Source organism: Chenopodium quinoa, unplaced genomic scaffold, assembly GCF_001683475.1.
Source record: "Chenopodium quinoa cultivar QQ74 unplaced genomic scaffold, ASM168347v1, whole genome shotgun sequence".
NCBI lineage: Eukaryota > Viridiplantae > Streptophyta > Magnoliopsida > Caryophyllales > Amaranthaceae > Chenopodium > Chenopodium quinoa.
In genome coordinates this window covers 594,164-610,723 of record NW_018745587.1, presented here as the reverse complement: position 1 = coordinate 610,723, position 16,560 = coordinate 594,164, and the positions used below count along the sequence as shown (strand labels likewise).

The 16,560-nt window shown below is 35.4% G+C and overlaps 1 protein-coding gene and 1 long non-coding RNA gene across 2 annotated transcripts; one reads left to right on the top strand and one right to left on the bottom strand.

The window, feature by feature from the left end:
- Window positions 1-355: 355 nt before the first annotated feature.
- On the bottom strand, window positions 356-5,104 carry LOC110716493. Its single transcript, XR_002510507.1, has 3 exons — window positions 4,032-5,104; window positions 3,461-3,553; window positions 356-817 (listed from the first exon to the last, which is right to left on the bottom strand). It is a non-coding gene; the product is annotated as an uncharacterized LOC110716493 (long non-coding RNA).
- Window positions 5,105-7,595: 2,491 nt separating this feature from the next.
- LOC110716476 (60S ribosomal protein L9-like) lies at window positions 7,596-9,605 on the top strand. The gene is made up of 3 exons (XM_021895107.1): window positions 7,596-8,220; window positions 9,050-9,172; window positions 9,275-9,605. The coding sequence occupies exons 1-3, from the start codon at window positions 7,849-7,851 to the stop codon at window positions 9,359-9,361; spliced, it is 582 nt and encodes a 193-aa protein (XP_021750799.1). The 5' UTR covers window positions 7,596-7,848; the 3' UTR covers window positions 9,362-9,605.
- The last annotated feature ends 6,955 nt before the right edge of the window (window positions 9,606-16,560 follow it).

Genomic DNA, 16,560 nt, shown 5'->3' with positions numbered 1-16,560 from the left:
GTTTTTGTGAAGCTTCTTGGGGAAGATTCTATTAGAGTACCACCAAAATGGAAGCCTAGAGTATCCATCACGCACACAGTAAAATTTGATTCTTTAGATAGGTTTACGGTTTGCCAGTGCATAAATTCAAATTTTCTATACATAAAATCTCCAATTATCGACAAAGAAAAAATTATATTCGTAATGATTTTACATTTGCTAATATGACCTCGTATAACAATGGAGTACGTTTTTTTATCAACATGTATAAATCACGAAAGTTAATTTTTATGAATAGAATGTCGACTAATACAAAGCAGAGCAAGTATTAACAAGCTTCAATTCCTTTTAATGATGATATTAGAAGCATGGTATCTGAATGCATCTGAATTAGAGGTTGCAAATTAAAATCATAGAAATGTGTACGAAGTAATGAGCAGTAATATCAAGTACTTCAGCAACGAACAGCTTGTTCAATTATACTCAAACTTCACTGCTAGACTAGAAACATTCTTACATCGCAGTAGACTTCAGAGAAGCTCAAGAGAACTAGTAAATCAGATTACAGCATAAAGCTACGGTAATCTATACTGGGACACCTGCAGTTTGCATTGCACATTTGCACTATCATCTTAGATTAGGATCAAAAACCAGTAGCTCCAAAAAACATCCACCACTTTAACAAGGTATTTATATATATACTACAAAAAAGCCACACTTAAAACTACTTGCAATGGCCTTCATGCGAAATCAACTAGTCACTTCTCCTCCAAAGGCCATGATCATGGCAAAAAAAAAACAACCAATAGTTCAACCTTTGACGAGCAAAATCCCAACACTGCAGAAGTGCAAAAACACAGATATTTTCAAAATCAGCAATCGGCATGACAATTCCATGAACTATCATGTGCAATTAATATAAAAATTTATATTCTCAATTAGGATGTAACAAACTTTCTTAGAAACTCAAGGCGCCCTGGCCTTAAACAAATAAGAATCACTAAAGCAACGGGCCCTCTTAGTATAATAGATCCATGCCAACTTTATTGTTTAAGCCCTAATTGCAGAGAAGTATAATTGATATCCAAATTTCAAAAATGAAATTCGCAAATTAACAAACAAAAGACCACAAACATTAGAAAGGATACTCTCACAAACAAGTCACAGGCATTTAAAGGAAACATCTTATTCTCAAAATGCTGATTGACACAAACCAATTGATTAGAGTAATCTAATATAATTCTAATGTTCTTTGGAACACTTTTCCATTCCTCACTTTACTCTGAATATCAATCCTGTCCTAGCCTAATGCTCCCTTGCTTTAAATTTACAATCACTCCTTTTGGGGAGGGAGGAGTGGTTGTGCTTTCCATCTAGTTCGAGGGTTTGAAACTTTAAAAACTGTTGATCTTAAGTTTTGATGATGACTCAAGGAACCTAAGCAAACCCATAGGAGCTTTAACTTTGGTCTATTAGCTTTGATGTATTAACAGGTTTTATATGCAACGAAGTTCTAAAGTCAGAATGGAGCATGGAACAAGGTCTAAGGATGAGCTATGGACGAGCATAGAAGACAATCAGAAGCCAAGTTCCTTGAGTGAGGAACTGAAGCTCCAGAGTCGAAGCTTCACAGTGTGTCAAGGAGTCTAATGTATCTTTACTGTTTATTTTAGGCTTCTTGTATATATGTTAAGTACATGGCTAATTGATAGGGTTTAAGTGGATTTGATTTTATTTATTAAAGATTTTATTTTCCATCTTTTAACTTAGTTATTTTCGAAAAATATCTTTTTGAGTTAAATTATCTTCTTTTTGTTAAAAAGATTTTCTGTTTTAATTCTATCTCATTATTTGGAAAATCTGACTTGGAGAATAATCCTTCAAACGTGTGATTTACTTTGTCAAAGGAAGTTGAGAAAAATTAGGAAGCCAGTAAAACACTTTCTGATAAATCGTTTTACTTGCTGCCCAAGCTCCCACAAACTGCACTACCTAGTTTCATGGAGGATGTGGCTTAGTGGAAGTTGAGGCAAACGGATAGGTTTTTAACTTTCCTTTTCTCCTATAAATAGAATCAGTTTTTTTGTTGACAAGGTACACTTGAGCATTAAAATTCTTAGCTTTTCTAAAAGAGTCAAAAATCCACTTAAGTCCTTGAGTGTCTTTGTACTTAGCATCTTAGGAGTTTTATCTTGAGTTGTATTGGGGTAGAGTTTGGGTAAACTCTAGAGTGTTTAAATTGCTTTGAGTGAAGCAAAGAGAAAGAGAGAAATTCGAGAGCTCAACTGATTAAGTTCGTTGAGGAACTTGACTTTAGAGTCTTAATTTGTAATAGGTTGTTTGCCCTATTATTATTAAGAGTTGTGTTTAAAATCCCTTGTGGTCGTGGTTTTTCTTCTTGATTAGGGCCAAGAAGTTTTCCACGTAAAGTTTTCCACGTAAAATCTCTCTTGCACTTTAAAGTTTTTGTTTAAGTTTCTTTAAGAATTCCGCAAAAATTACCCTACTTCCTCAACAATACAATTCACCCCCCCCCTTCTTGTATTGTTCATTCGAGTCAACAAAAACCATGCCCAAAAAGATCTAAGATTGGTCTTATTTTGTATTTTAGCCTAAATTATGCAGTTTTTCAATTTGTAATACATCCTTAATCATAGATTTATGATTCCAAAACCAAACATTATGACTTTTCTGAGTACTTTTGTATCTTTATAGTAAAGGTAAAATAAGATTTTCTGTTCAGCCTATTAACAGCCCAGCAAACACTAATCCGACAGATCACTTTCAAAGGAAAGGTTATGATAGCTCAACAAATAAGTACTTTGTATTTTAGACCAAATATATAATAAAAAAAAAAATGGCGCAAAAGTGATGAAGCAAATTAAAAAAGGTCATGTCAACAGGTTATTGAGGCCTAACTCAATAGTTGTTGAAAGTAACTTGAAACACTGGTGCTTAGGGAGCAACTGCCAAGCCATGACTATTGTGGCAGATTAAAGAGGCACTAAAATGGATTTTGACAAACAAATGGTTGGCAAGATTAAACAATCCTCTCAGACTATAAAAAGGAATAAAAGGGCAACAATGAGAACCTAATCTTCGATGGTTAGTCTAACCTATATGCATCATGCAGGAAGTTACACCAACAATTAGAAGGAACATTTGTGTACATGTGTCAAGAATGAACAAGTGAAGGAGTCAGACCCGATCACAGGACTCAGATGCCAGTACATAGTAGGAACTGGGATGATGGCTTACCCAATGATTGTAATACTTCATTAGGACCAGGAAATGATGTTTACTTATGGAGTATGTAAAATAATAATTTGATCATCCAGGATAATGATTTTTTTTTTATGCATTTTGTCAACTTAACCACAACATCAATTTACAGTACTATAACAGCCTTTATAAAAAAAAAAGGGGGGGCGGGGGGGGGGGGGGGGTGTTGAGACCGATGAAAGACAGCTTTTACACTTACATAACACAGTTCCAAATAAAGCCCAAGCAGTAGCATCTTCTAGGTCACAACCTCAGCTTGAACCCTGCAGAAAGATAATCATCCAAATCATTCCTGAAAAAAAAGAAGCGATTCAGAATAGTCCATAGCAATAATTGCATACAAATAGCCCATCCAAGATATTAGCAATGCTTTCTAATAGAGAATACTACAAATTCATTAATTTAAATCTGCTTCAACAAACACATGCAGAAGATTAAAAAATTAAATCCATACTTTGGTGGAATGAGAGAAATGCACTTACAATACGTCAGCAGCTGCCTTACCATGAATTGTGTTTTTGCCAAATATATAACATTTAAATAACACTATTTCCAAGCTAATAGAAACTGGCATTTGTTTCAGACATCAATAGTAAGCTATAAGGAATTTTCGTTCTTTGCATAGCAAACACGAAACAAACAAGTCATAGAACAACTAGGATATGTTTAACATGTTTTGAGAGCAATAAGAATAGCATTCAAAGGTATAAATTAAGGGGAAAAAAAAAAAACATGCATCTGGATTTGACAGCAAGAATAAATATGCATACTTCTTTTTGTTCTTCTTTGGCAAGGCTTTCTTCTCTTGATGCTGCTTCTCTTCAAGGGAAACAAGGCTGCCCACGAAATACGTCATCTCCATAAATCCATTCGGAATACCATGAGCTCTGAGTCGCTCAACACTTTTGGACTTCAAATCATACCAACCAAGTCCCTTACAGTCTATCTCTATCAAAATTTTCCTCCCGTCTTTCGAGTAAAAAACCGGCTTAATCTGTACATAATAAATCCCTAAACTCTGCAGCTGGCAAATTCTAAACAACATAACCCAAGACTCTTTCATTCCTTATTCCTTCATCATCCAAATATCGACACTTTCGACTAGAGGATTAGTCAGCACACAGTTATTAGGAGGAGGGTGATAAAGAGCACTTGTGTGATGATTAGCCACCAAACATAAACACCCACCCATTTCCAACAAAAGTGGCACCAAATCACTCCTAGAATTTTCATTATAATTGGGGCATTCAATAAGTGAGAATTTCTCAGTGTTAAGATCAAAACTCGCAATGAAATTACATACCAAATCCGATTCATTAGTAATCACAGTATAATGTAAAGCCTCATTAACAAGAACACCATGATAATCTTCACAAAAGATATAATATGGAATACCTTGAATACTTTTCCATGAATTATTTGTTGAGACTGTATACTTTGGCTTCATTGTAGTAAACTTTGTCATTTATATACTTTTGAATCATCCTCAAAACCTTGTAATCGTCGTTTTTGCTGTCATACCCGAACCCGGACCAGACCGAACCCATAGAAGGTTCTGGAATGTAATTAGAGGGCAACCTACGACATGATTTGATGAGAGGATTGAACAATAAAATGTCGATTTTTGATGAGAAACAGAGTATGCCGTTACAGGAACCAAAGAACACGACGTCGCGGCGTTGAAGAGGATGATTGAGCTTCGAGAAAGAGACGTGGTTACGATGTGGGTCAAGCTCCGCAGAATGAAGAGAGACGTTTTCTGAAGAAATGAGAAGATGACGATCGGAATTGGAAATTAGGGTTTGATTGAGGTGAATTTTGATCAAATTAGGGGATTTGATTAAGGAATTCTAGGGTTTGCAAACGCATTTGAAGCGGAGAAGTGATTTAACAGGTAATCGTGAGAGAATTTCGGTGATAATCTCAGTAGGGAGTGCCGCCATTGTTGCTCTAGCTTGAGCTCTGGCCTCTGGGTTTGATTAGAGCTGCAAATATATTTGTAGTGGGAACTGGAAAGACGAGAAATCAACGACTCTTTATCTGTGGAACGCTAAACCTCGCCCTCGAATCTCCAACTAACGCCCGTATTATAACTTAAAATTATATTTTTACCCTTGTTATAAAAAATACTTCGTATAATTTACCTCAACTTAACGCTTTTACCGTCCAAAATTTTTTTATAACAATAATAATAATAATAGGAACAAATCTAACAGAATAAGAAATTAAGAGCTATAATAATGAGTAATTAGTAACAGACAGAATTATAACAACACAAGAACTTTATTATGTTAGCATATTTTATATATATTCATTTTGAGTGTATATATGTATGTATAGTTAGTTCCCTAAAAAAAGAAAAGAAAAGTATGTATAGTTAGTATGCATTCAGTGAACGTATTCCTAGCAAATCAGTAGCAATATTTAAGGTTAGTATATATTTAGTTTACTTATTCATAGCAATCAGTGAGCTGATGACAATCTGCCTAACATTCCTCTAATAAAATGTATATATTGCTTTGTCTTGAATTGGAATCACGAAATCAATTTCCTTGACTTTACCCAAATATGAAATCAAAACAGATTCAAAACGTCCATATTTTAAGAATTACCATGGAGGAAACGTCTAGATATTTCGAACAACCGTTGGACGATCGAAATTTCTGGGCGTTTCATCCTCAAACGCCCAAAAATCTCGAATGCCTAGTGGTGGTTCGAAATATCTAGACGTTGCTGCCATAGTTTTTCGGAAAAAAAAGGGTGTTTCAGCCCATATCATTGACGATGGCCTTATCCCTCCTCACTTCCTCAGCATTTCCGTGAGATCAAGTGGCTGTGTTAAAAGGAGGCGGTGGTTGGTGGTGAAAGGATGAGGTGGTGGTGGTTTAGAGATAAGGAGTGAGGGTGGGTGGTACTTACGTATTATGACTGTGATGATGAATTTCCTTTTATATTCAAGGGTAAATTCGTAAAATAATTTTTCTTTAATTTGTGGGCGTTAATTTGAGAATCGAGCGCGGTGTTTAACAACCCCTTTTTTTTGGGTTTTTGGTATTATTTTTTTTTTGAAACGTATTATTATTATTATTATTATTATATTTTTAATATATTTTTGGTGTTTACTTTTTAGAGAGCTATAGAGGGAGAGTCTGTTCTGTACACCCGTCGGTTATATAGTACACCGTACACCCGGATGTATTTAACAAATTCTATCATAAAGGCGAATGGTAAAAATCGAACAGAGAAAGAAGCTCTAACGGTCTAACCACGTAGGATATTCTTCACTCTTTATTGTTAATTGCTATGTGTGTGGAATTTGAAAACAAATACCGCGAAACATTTCGTTTCAAGTTAAAGCTTACATATGGAAAAATGTATAAAGAGGCTAATTCAACCATGATTTACATGATAAATCATACACAAAAAAAAAATGGTAATTTGTGTTATTATTCTCTATTGTCAAAACATGTTAATGTTAATAAGATTGTTACACATGTTTTTTTGAAATTTAAAGTATGCTTAATGTACGTATATATCTAATATTATGTACCACACCTCATATTCCCTTTGTATTAATAAATGCTTTATTGGCAATTTTTGCACTATTCACTTGATCTTGAGTTCTTGACTAATGTTTGTAAGTTAAACTTTTTTAAAGAAAATCTAAACCATACTAGAAAATCTAAACTACTCTGTTGTACGGCCATATATGTCTTTTAGTCCATAATTTGAGTACATTTTGCAACAATTTTTTTTAATATACTTTTAATTTTCATGTATTTTTCAAGACAACACGGGGCTAATCCCGTAGAAGATTTAAAACTAATCAATCGATAACATAATACTAAAACAAACATCAAGATTTGAGGCTCAATTACGGGCATAAATTAAGATTCAAACTTTTTCAATTTCATTTATAAATATGAGAATATTTTTTGGTAGATTTTCAATTAACATTATAATTCATTATAAAATTTTGTAAAAATCGTGTGTAACACGAGACTTAGGGTCTGTTCTCTTACGTTGAAATTCAGTTCAGTTCAGCTCAATTCAGTTCAGTTCAGCTCAGCTCAGCTCCTAATTTCCTTCTCTTATAAAATATTCAGTTCAGTTCAGCTCCTAATTTCCTTCTCTTATAAAATATTCAGTTCAGCTCAGTTCAGTTCAGTTCACTTCAGCTCCTAATTTTCTTCTCTTATAAAATATTCAGTTCAGTTCAGTTCAGTTCAACTGAGTTCGAACTGAGTTGAACTGAATATTTTATAAGAGAAGGAAATTGGGAGCTAAACTGAAGTGAAATGAATATTTTATAAGAGAAGGAAATTGGAAGCTGAACTGAACCGAGTTTCAACGTAAGAGAATAAGCCCTTTATCTAATTAAAACCAATAAAAAACAAACAAAAACAAAGAAAGGCAAAGCCCAAACAACACAACACCTTCGTATATTCCATCCAGCCCATAATCCCTTCTATCAATAATCCTGATTTCTCAGTCCACCTCCACCCCAACGCCTGTTGTTCTTCATCGGAAAAAAACCCTAGGAGAGAGAAAAACCCTAGGAGAGAGAAAAACCAGACACCCTCAACAATGAAGCAAGTACTATCCTCTGACTCCATGGAAATCCCAGATGGGATCGACATCAAGGTCGACGCTAAGATCATCGTCGTTTCAGGACCAAGGGGCACCCTCACCCGCAACTTCAAGCATCTGAACCTTGATTTCCAATTGGTTACTGATGAAGAAGGTAAGAGGAAGCTGAACATTGATTCATGGTTTGGAACCAGGAAAACTTCAGCTGCTATTCGTACTGCTATCAGTCACATTGAGAATCTTATCACCGGTGTTACCAAGGGTTATCGCTACAAAATGAGGATGGTTTATGCTCATTTTCCCATCAATGCCAGTATTACTAACTCTAACAAGAGTATTGAGATCCGTAACTTTCTCGGCGAGAAGAGGGTAATCTTTTTTTTTCTCAGTTAATTTTTTTGGTTGCTTCTTGATTAAAAGGATCGATTTTTGTTCTGTTTTTATAATATTATCATTTTGTTTATTTAATTTGAAGAGTAATTTGAATTGCTAATTTGTTGACCTTTTCCAGAATTGTTTGTTATCATATTTGACTGTTTTTGCTTTGATTCATGATTTAGATCATTTTATATGTTTTAGTGAGATTAGAATGGGTAGTACAGTTCTGGTGATGAAACATAACAATTGGTTGAACTATAGTTATGCATCATAAGAATTGTCACAGAATTCAGTAAGTTAAAATTGCCATCATAATCCCAATCCAATCGAATCTCTTATTGTAAGTGTACACCAGAATATTCAATAGGAATTATTCAATTGATTTTAGACAAATTGCAACAAGAACTAGGATTGAATACAATATATATTTTTTTTCCAATTCCTTATAGAAGAACCGCGTCTTTGATTTAGAGAGCTAAGGAACTCAGTATTGATTCGACAATTCTATTGTACCTTTGATTACAATCGAGTACTTCGGGCACATTTCCTTATTTGGTAGAGCTCCAAATGATCAAATGAGGTTCTCTTATGTGTAGTATTTTTTTTGCTTTCCTGATTTTCTCATACATCATCCATTCTCGTTCCATTCATTTCTTATGCTCGTGGATGCAAGAAGCTAGAAAGTTTATAAATTTATCAACACAATTGTTAATTATATTATGAGTAAACGTTAAAGGAGTTGAACATTGTTATTGATTTATGATTTCTACTCCCCATTGATGCAAACTATTTTTCTTTACTGACCTCTAAATGTTTTCAGGTCAGGAAGGTTGACATGTTGGACGGTGTTACTATCTTGAGATCCGAGAAGGTTAAGGATGAGCTTGTCTTGGATGGAAGCGACATTGAACTTGTTTCTCGATCTGCTGCTTTAATTAACCAGGTATTTTTTTTTTATTTTTTTTCATTATTATTATTTGTGGTTGCATTTTATTCTTGACTCTGCATCACAAGTTTTCTAATTGTCATGTATGTATTTGATTAGAAATGTCATGTTAAGAACAAGGATATCAGGAAGTTCTTGGACGGTATCTATGTCAGCGAGAAGGGAAGGATTGTTGAAGAGGAGTAAGCTATGGCTGAGACTGATTAGATACAATTCTAGGCTGATCAAATAGGAAGGAAATTTTGAGTTAGGGGTATTAGTTTAAGTACTTTTTATATCTTGGATTGACCTCAAATTATGGGTCTAAAATACTGTAAAATACTCTAGTTAAGTTTTGTTTGATTTGACTGATGTTTTTTGGATAAACCTTGTTGATCATTTTCAACATGGAGTTATAGTTTATGAATAGATCCTGCTTACAGTTGTTACAGTGTACCTGTATATTACAATTGGTTAATACTCGTAATATTGCAAATTTTGCAATGCCAATATGCGGATGAGTGAGTAAAGAGATGTGAAGCCAACGGAGTGAGCAAAGTGGCACTGCAATTGCTCCAAGAAGTTGATTTACTTGTTATCTGATAATCAGAAGAGAGGGATGAGTTTTTGCACTAAACCTTGGCTTCTCCCCTAATAGCTTATTTCACTAAGTTCCAGAATTATCAAACCTCTAAACTTGTTTGATGTCTCTAGAATTTTCCCTTCAATTGAATTGTTTCAGTTTTAAAACGTCAAGCTTGAAAGTAATCCAATAGACTTGGGGATGAGCCCAGACAATTTGTTTTGAGGACAAGTTAATAATATACATTCCAAATGCACTTATTCACTTGACTTCAAAAGGTAAGCTTTATTTCATAAAAAGATACCAATAAAGGAAAAATTAACAAAAAATAATCCAAACTATTGGCTCCCTTCTCATTTTAATCGTATGAATGAAATCTAATGTTTATTACATAATATTATCGTGTTCTTTATTAATATTACATATGTTTATTACAAAATAACTGTATGTTATTTTCAAAATAGTTACATGTTCTTTTTGCGTTTTTTGGCTGTACTTCCCAACCACTTTTTAAATCAGAATAATGCCAACTATAAGAGTCCCTTCCTAAATTAGTTTCAAACTTTTGTTAACCAATTAATCAGGTAAATAGAGCCATTTTTCAACATATTATTTGTTTTATTATTCACATTATTATAATTACCCCCCCCCCCCAAAAAAAAAAAAAAAAAAAAAAAAAAAAAAAAAAAAAAAAAAAACCTACATCCTCTTAAATCTAAATTCATACCACCACCTTCTAAATGTTCCGATCTCACCACCTACCCAACCTAGTCCTTCCACTAAAACCACCTTAACATCCACCCCCAGCAACCACCTTAACATCCACCCCCAGCAACCACCTTAACATCCACCCCCAGCAACTTAAAGAATCTTTCCAGCCAAGCCCATCCACCGAAACCATCATTTCTACCACCCCGGCCATGAATCACCATCAAGCGCTACTAACCATCGACATTAATCACACCAACGACTGTTGAACAGGAAGAGGAGATATGAGAGAAAATGGAGGCGATTTGAGAGAGGGGAGAGGAATAGAGCGGTTGGACGAGGAGATGAAATGGGATGCACAGAAGGGGGAGGAGACGCGGTTGATGGCGGATTGGCGAGGTAGCAAATTGGATATAGGTGGGGTTAGGTGGTTGGGGGGGGGCCACTGGTTGAGGGAGGGGAGAGGTGGGTGATACAAAGATGGTGGATGGGGTTATTGTTGTGGTATACGGTCGTGGTTGTCTTGCATTGTGGTAGTGAAGAGGTGGTGGTTCCATGGTGGTTGCAAGATTTGGGTTGGTGGACTAGTGGTTGGCTAAGTGTGGCTATGGTTGGGTTGAGGTTGAGGGTGAACGCTGGTGGGTGACAATAATAAACTAAATAAATAAATAAATATAAAGTTGATTATTCTCTTATAAAAGTTTTTTTTTAAAAAAAAAAAAAATACATGTATTATAGGTTGTAGGTAAGAGGGACTAATTTGAGAAGGGACCCTTATAGTTGGGATTATTCCGATTTAAACATTAGTTGAGATTAAAATGAGAAGGGGACTAATATTTCGGATTATTTATGTTAATTTTTCCAATTAAAAAGCTGTAGAGGATCAGCTTGTTCAACCTCAACTCTAGAGCAGTCAATTCGGGTAAACGGGTCGGGTTTAGGTCGGGTCAATTATGGTCGGATCAATTCAGATTAATTCCATAACTTATGCGGGTCGGGTTTGGGTTGGGTCATGCTTCAGTCGGGTCACGTCAGGTCATACTTCTTATCGGGTTTGGGTCGGGTCTAGGTCGGGTTAATAACAGGTCAGGTTACATTAGGGTCGGGTGAACAATAGGTCGGGTTTAATTCGGGTTTTCACAGGTTAAAACGGGTTAGGGTAATTCTCGGGTTCGAGTCAAGTCAATAATTTGCAGGTTAGAATCAGGTCGGGTCATTCTCTTGTTTGAGTCGGGTTCGGTTCAAGTCAATAATTTGCGGGTTATAATCAGGTTGGGTCATTTTCAAGTCAGATCATTTTCGGGTTCAAGTCAGGTCATTTTCGAGTTCAAGTCAATAATTTGCGGATTATAATCAGGTTGGGTCATTTCCAAGTCGGGTCATTCTCGAATTCAAGTCGGGTTATGTTCAATTCAATAATTTGCAGGTTACAATCAGATTGGGTAATTTTCAAGTAAGTTCATATTCGAGTTCAACTAATTATGAATAGATGATTATTATTTTTATCAAGCTATTATTTCCTTTGACTATAATATATATGGCAATATACTAGGGAACTATAGTCTATAATTTAGAAAGATAACTATCTCCTTTGACCATACAATATATATATATACTATATTTTAGTCTTAAATTTGAGGATGATGCTCCTTTCTTTTGCTGTCCTGGACTGACTTGGTCCCCCAAAACAAAATGCTTTGATCAATAATAATAAGGTGGTTTAAATTACATTTAAGGTGATTTGAAATCGAGTCAGGAACAATTTTGGTTGAATTTAGTCGGGTCAATAACAAGTCGTGTTAATTTCGAGTCGGGTTAGTAACAGATCAGGTTGCATTTTTGGGTTAGGTAAGTAATAGATATGGTAAAATTTGGGCCAGGTTAATAACAATTCGGGTTGAATTTGGGTCAAGTCAATAACAAATCGGGTTTATATCGGGTCGGGTTTGTAATAGGTTAGGTTAAATTCAGGTCGGGTTAAGGACGGGTCGGGTTGAATTCAGGTCAGGTTAGTAAAAAGTCAGGTTAAATTCTGGTTTTGAAGGGTTAAAACGGGTTTGGGTCAATTTCGGTTCAAGTCGGGTTCGATGCAAGTTGATTAAATTGGCCGTTGTAAACCGGTAAATCGGTGCAAGTTGTAAACTGGTAAATTGGCCGTTTAAAAGCACATTGAATGGTTCCACACATCCAATTGGACTCCCGGGGGATATTAGGGACCATGGTAAACATTTCAACAATTTTTAATTCCAGACGAAAAAAAATAAAAAAATTCCAAATTTGAAGGCTAATATCCACGCTTTTTGAGAAAATTTGGAGGTTTTAGGGCTTGGTGTCAAAAAGTCTTGAATTCTATGGAATACATCTTGGGGTCATATAATGCCGTTTAAAACCATATATGATCTTTATTTGTTGTCATAAATGTTCGTAGTAGGGTTGAGTTAGTAAAATCCGTGCAAGCTGTAAACCGGTAATTAAATTGACCGTTTAAAGGCAAATAGCTTAGGATGGTTCCACCAACCCAATTGAACTCCCAAAGGGTATTAGGGACCATGGTAAAGATTTTAGCAATTTTTATTTCCAGGCGAAAAAAGTCAAAAAAATTCCAAAATTGAAGACTAATACCCACGCTTTTGAGAAATTTTGGAGGTTTCGGGGCCCGGTATCGAAAAATATTGAAATTCTTGGGAATAAATCTTGGGGGTCATATAATTCCATTTGGAACCTTATATGATCATTATATGTTGTCATAAATGTTCGTAGTATGCTTGAGTAAATGAAATATGTGCAAGTTGTAAATCGATAATTAAATTGGCCGTTTAAAGGCAAACATGATGGTTCCATCAACCCAATTGGACTCCCGGAGGGTATTAGGGACCATGGTAAACATTTCAATAATTTTTATTTCCAGGCGAAAAAAAGTCAAAAACTTAAAAAAGTGAAGACTTAATATCCACGATTTTTGAGAAATTTTGGAGGTTTCGAGGCCCACTGTCGAAAAGTCATGAAATTCTATGAGATAAACCTTAGGGTCATATAATGCCGTTTGGAACCATATATGATCATTATTTGTTATCATAAATGTTCGTGGTTGGCTTGAATTAATTAAATCGGTGCAAGTTATAAATTGGTAAATTGGTCGTTTAAAGACAAATTGGATGGTTCCACCCACTCAACTGGACTTCCGAAAGGAATTAGGGATCATGGTAAACATTTCAGCAATTTTTATTTCTAGGCGAAAAAAAGTCAAAATCTTTCGAATTTTCAGCAATTTTTATATACACGTTTTTTGAGAAATTTTGGAGGTTTTGGGGTCCGATGTCGAAAAGTCTTGAAATTTTATGGGATACATCTTGGTGTTATATAATGCCGTTTGGAACCATATATGATCATTATTTGTTGTCACAAATGTTCGTGGTAGGCTTGAATAATGAAATCGGTGCAAGTTATACACCGGTAAAATTGGTTGTTTAAAGGCAAATTGGATGGTTCCACCCACCCAATTGGACTCTCGGAGGGCATTAGGGACCATGGTAAACATTTCAGCAATTTAAACTTCCGAGCGAAAAAAGTAAAAAAATTCCAAAATTGAATGTTAATATCCATTATTTATTTTGAAAATTCGAAAGTTTCGGGGCCCGGTGTCGAAATGAAATGAGATTTTAGGAAATACATCTTGGGGTCATAAAATGTCATTTGGAACCATAAATGATCATTATATGTTGTCATAAATGTTCGTGGTAGGCTTGAGTTAATGAAATCATTGCAAATTTGTAAACCGGTAAATTGGTCGTTTAAAGGCAAATTGGATGGTTCCACTCACCAAATTGGACTCTCGGAGGGTATTAGACGAAATTTTTATTTCCGGACGAAAAAAGTCAAAAAATTCCAAAATTGAAGGCTAATATCCATGTTTTTTGAGAAATTTTGGAGGTTTCGGGAAGTCTTGAGATTTTAGGGGATACATCTCGGGGTCATATATTGCGTTTTGGAACCATATATGATCATTATATGTTGTCATAAATGGTTGTGGTAGACTTAAATTAATGAAATCGGTGCAACTTGTAAATCTGTAAATTGGCCGTTTAAAGACAACTTGGTTGGTTCCACCCACCCAATTGGACTCACAGATGGTGTTAGGGACCATGGTAAAAATTTCCACAATTTTTATTTAAGGGTGAAAAAAGTCAAAAAAATTCCATAATTAAAGGCTTGAGATTATCCATGTTTTTTGAGAAATTTTAGAGGTTTTCAGGCCCGATGTCGAAAAGGCTTGAGATTTTAGGGGATAAATTTTGGGGTCATTTAATGCCGTTTGGAACTATATACGATCATTATATGTTGTCATAAATGTTCGTGGTAGATTTGAATTGATGAAATCGGTGCAAGTTGTAAATCAGTAAATTGGTCGTTTTAAGGCAAATTGGATGGTTCCACCCACCCAATTGGACCTCCGGAGGGTATTTGAGACCATGGTAAACATTTCGACAATTTTTATATCCGGGCGAAAAAAAAGTCAAAAAATTCCAAAATTGAAGGCTAATATCCACGCTTTTTGAGAAATTTCGAATGTTTCAGGGCCCGGTGTCGAAAATCATTGAGATTTTAAGGGATACATCTCGGGGTCATATAATGTCGTTTGGATCCATATATGATCATTATATGTTGTCATAAATGTTCATGGTAAGCTTGAGTTAATGAAATCGGTGCAAGTTGTAAACCGATAAATTGTTCGTTTAAAGGCAAATTGGATGGTTCCACCTAGCCATTTGGACTTCCGGAGGGTATTAGGGACCATGGTAAACATTTCGGCAATTTTTATTTTCGGGTGAAAAAAAGTCAAAAAATTCAAAAATTGAAGGTTAATATCCACGCTTTTGAGAAATTTTGGAGGTTTTGGGTAGAGCTGTTAATTCGAGTAATCGGGTCGGGTTTAGGTCGGTAAGAGTGGGTCGGGTCCACTCGGGTCGAGTCAATTTGGATTAATTCCATAACCTATGGGATTCGGGTTTGGGTTGGGCCATGCTTGAGTCGGGTCATACTTCTTATAGGGTTTGGGTCGGGTTAATAACAGGTCGGGTTACATTCGAGTCGGGTGAACAATAGGTCGGGCTTAATTCGGGTTTTCACGGGTTAAAACAGGTTAGGGTAATTCTTTGGTTCGAGTCGGGTTCGATTAGCGTCAATAATTTGCGGGTTAGAATCAGGTCGGGTTTGAGTCGGGTTCGGTTCAAGTCAATAATTTGCGGGTTATAATTAGGTCGGGTCATTCTTGGGTTAAAGTCGGGTTCGGTTCAAGTAATAATTTGCAGGTTATAATCAGGTTGGATCATTTCCAAGTCAGGTGATTCTCGGATTGAAGTCGAGTTATATTCAAGTTAATAATTTGTAGGTTACAATCAGGCCGGGTCATTTCCAAGTCAGGTCATATTTGGCTTCAACTAATTATAAATACTACCTTTGTTACAGGTTATGTGCAACGATTAGACATTTTACCTCTCTGATTTATGTCAAATCGTTGCACATAACCTGTAACGGAGGTAGTAGATAACTATCATTTTTATCAAGCTAATTATTTTCTTTGACTATAATATATATGACAATATATTTGGAAACTATAGTTTATAATTTAGGAAAATAATTATCTCCTTTGACTATACAACAAATATATACTAAATTTAACTCTTAAATTTGAGGATGTTGCTCCTTTCTTCTGCTGGCTGGACCGACTTGGTCTCCTTAGACAAAATGTTTTGATCAACAATAATAAGGTGGTCTAAATTGCATTTAAGGTGATTTAAAATCGGGTTAGGAACAATTTGAGTTGAATTTAAATTAGGTCAATAACAAATCGTGTTGATTTCGAGTCGAGTTTGTAACAGATCGGGTTGAATTTTTTGGTCAGGGTAAAATTCGAGACGAGTGAATAACAAGTTAGGTTGTATTTGAATCAGGTCAATAACAAGCCGGGTTGATTTCGGGTCGAATTTGTAACATGTTGGGTTAAATTCGAGTCCGGTTAGGTATGGGTCGGGTTGAATTCGGGTCAGGTTTGTAACAAATCGGGTTAAATTCAGATTTTGACTGTTTAAAACGAGCTTGGGTCAATTTCGGTTCA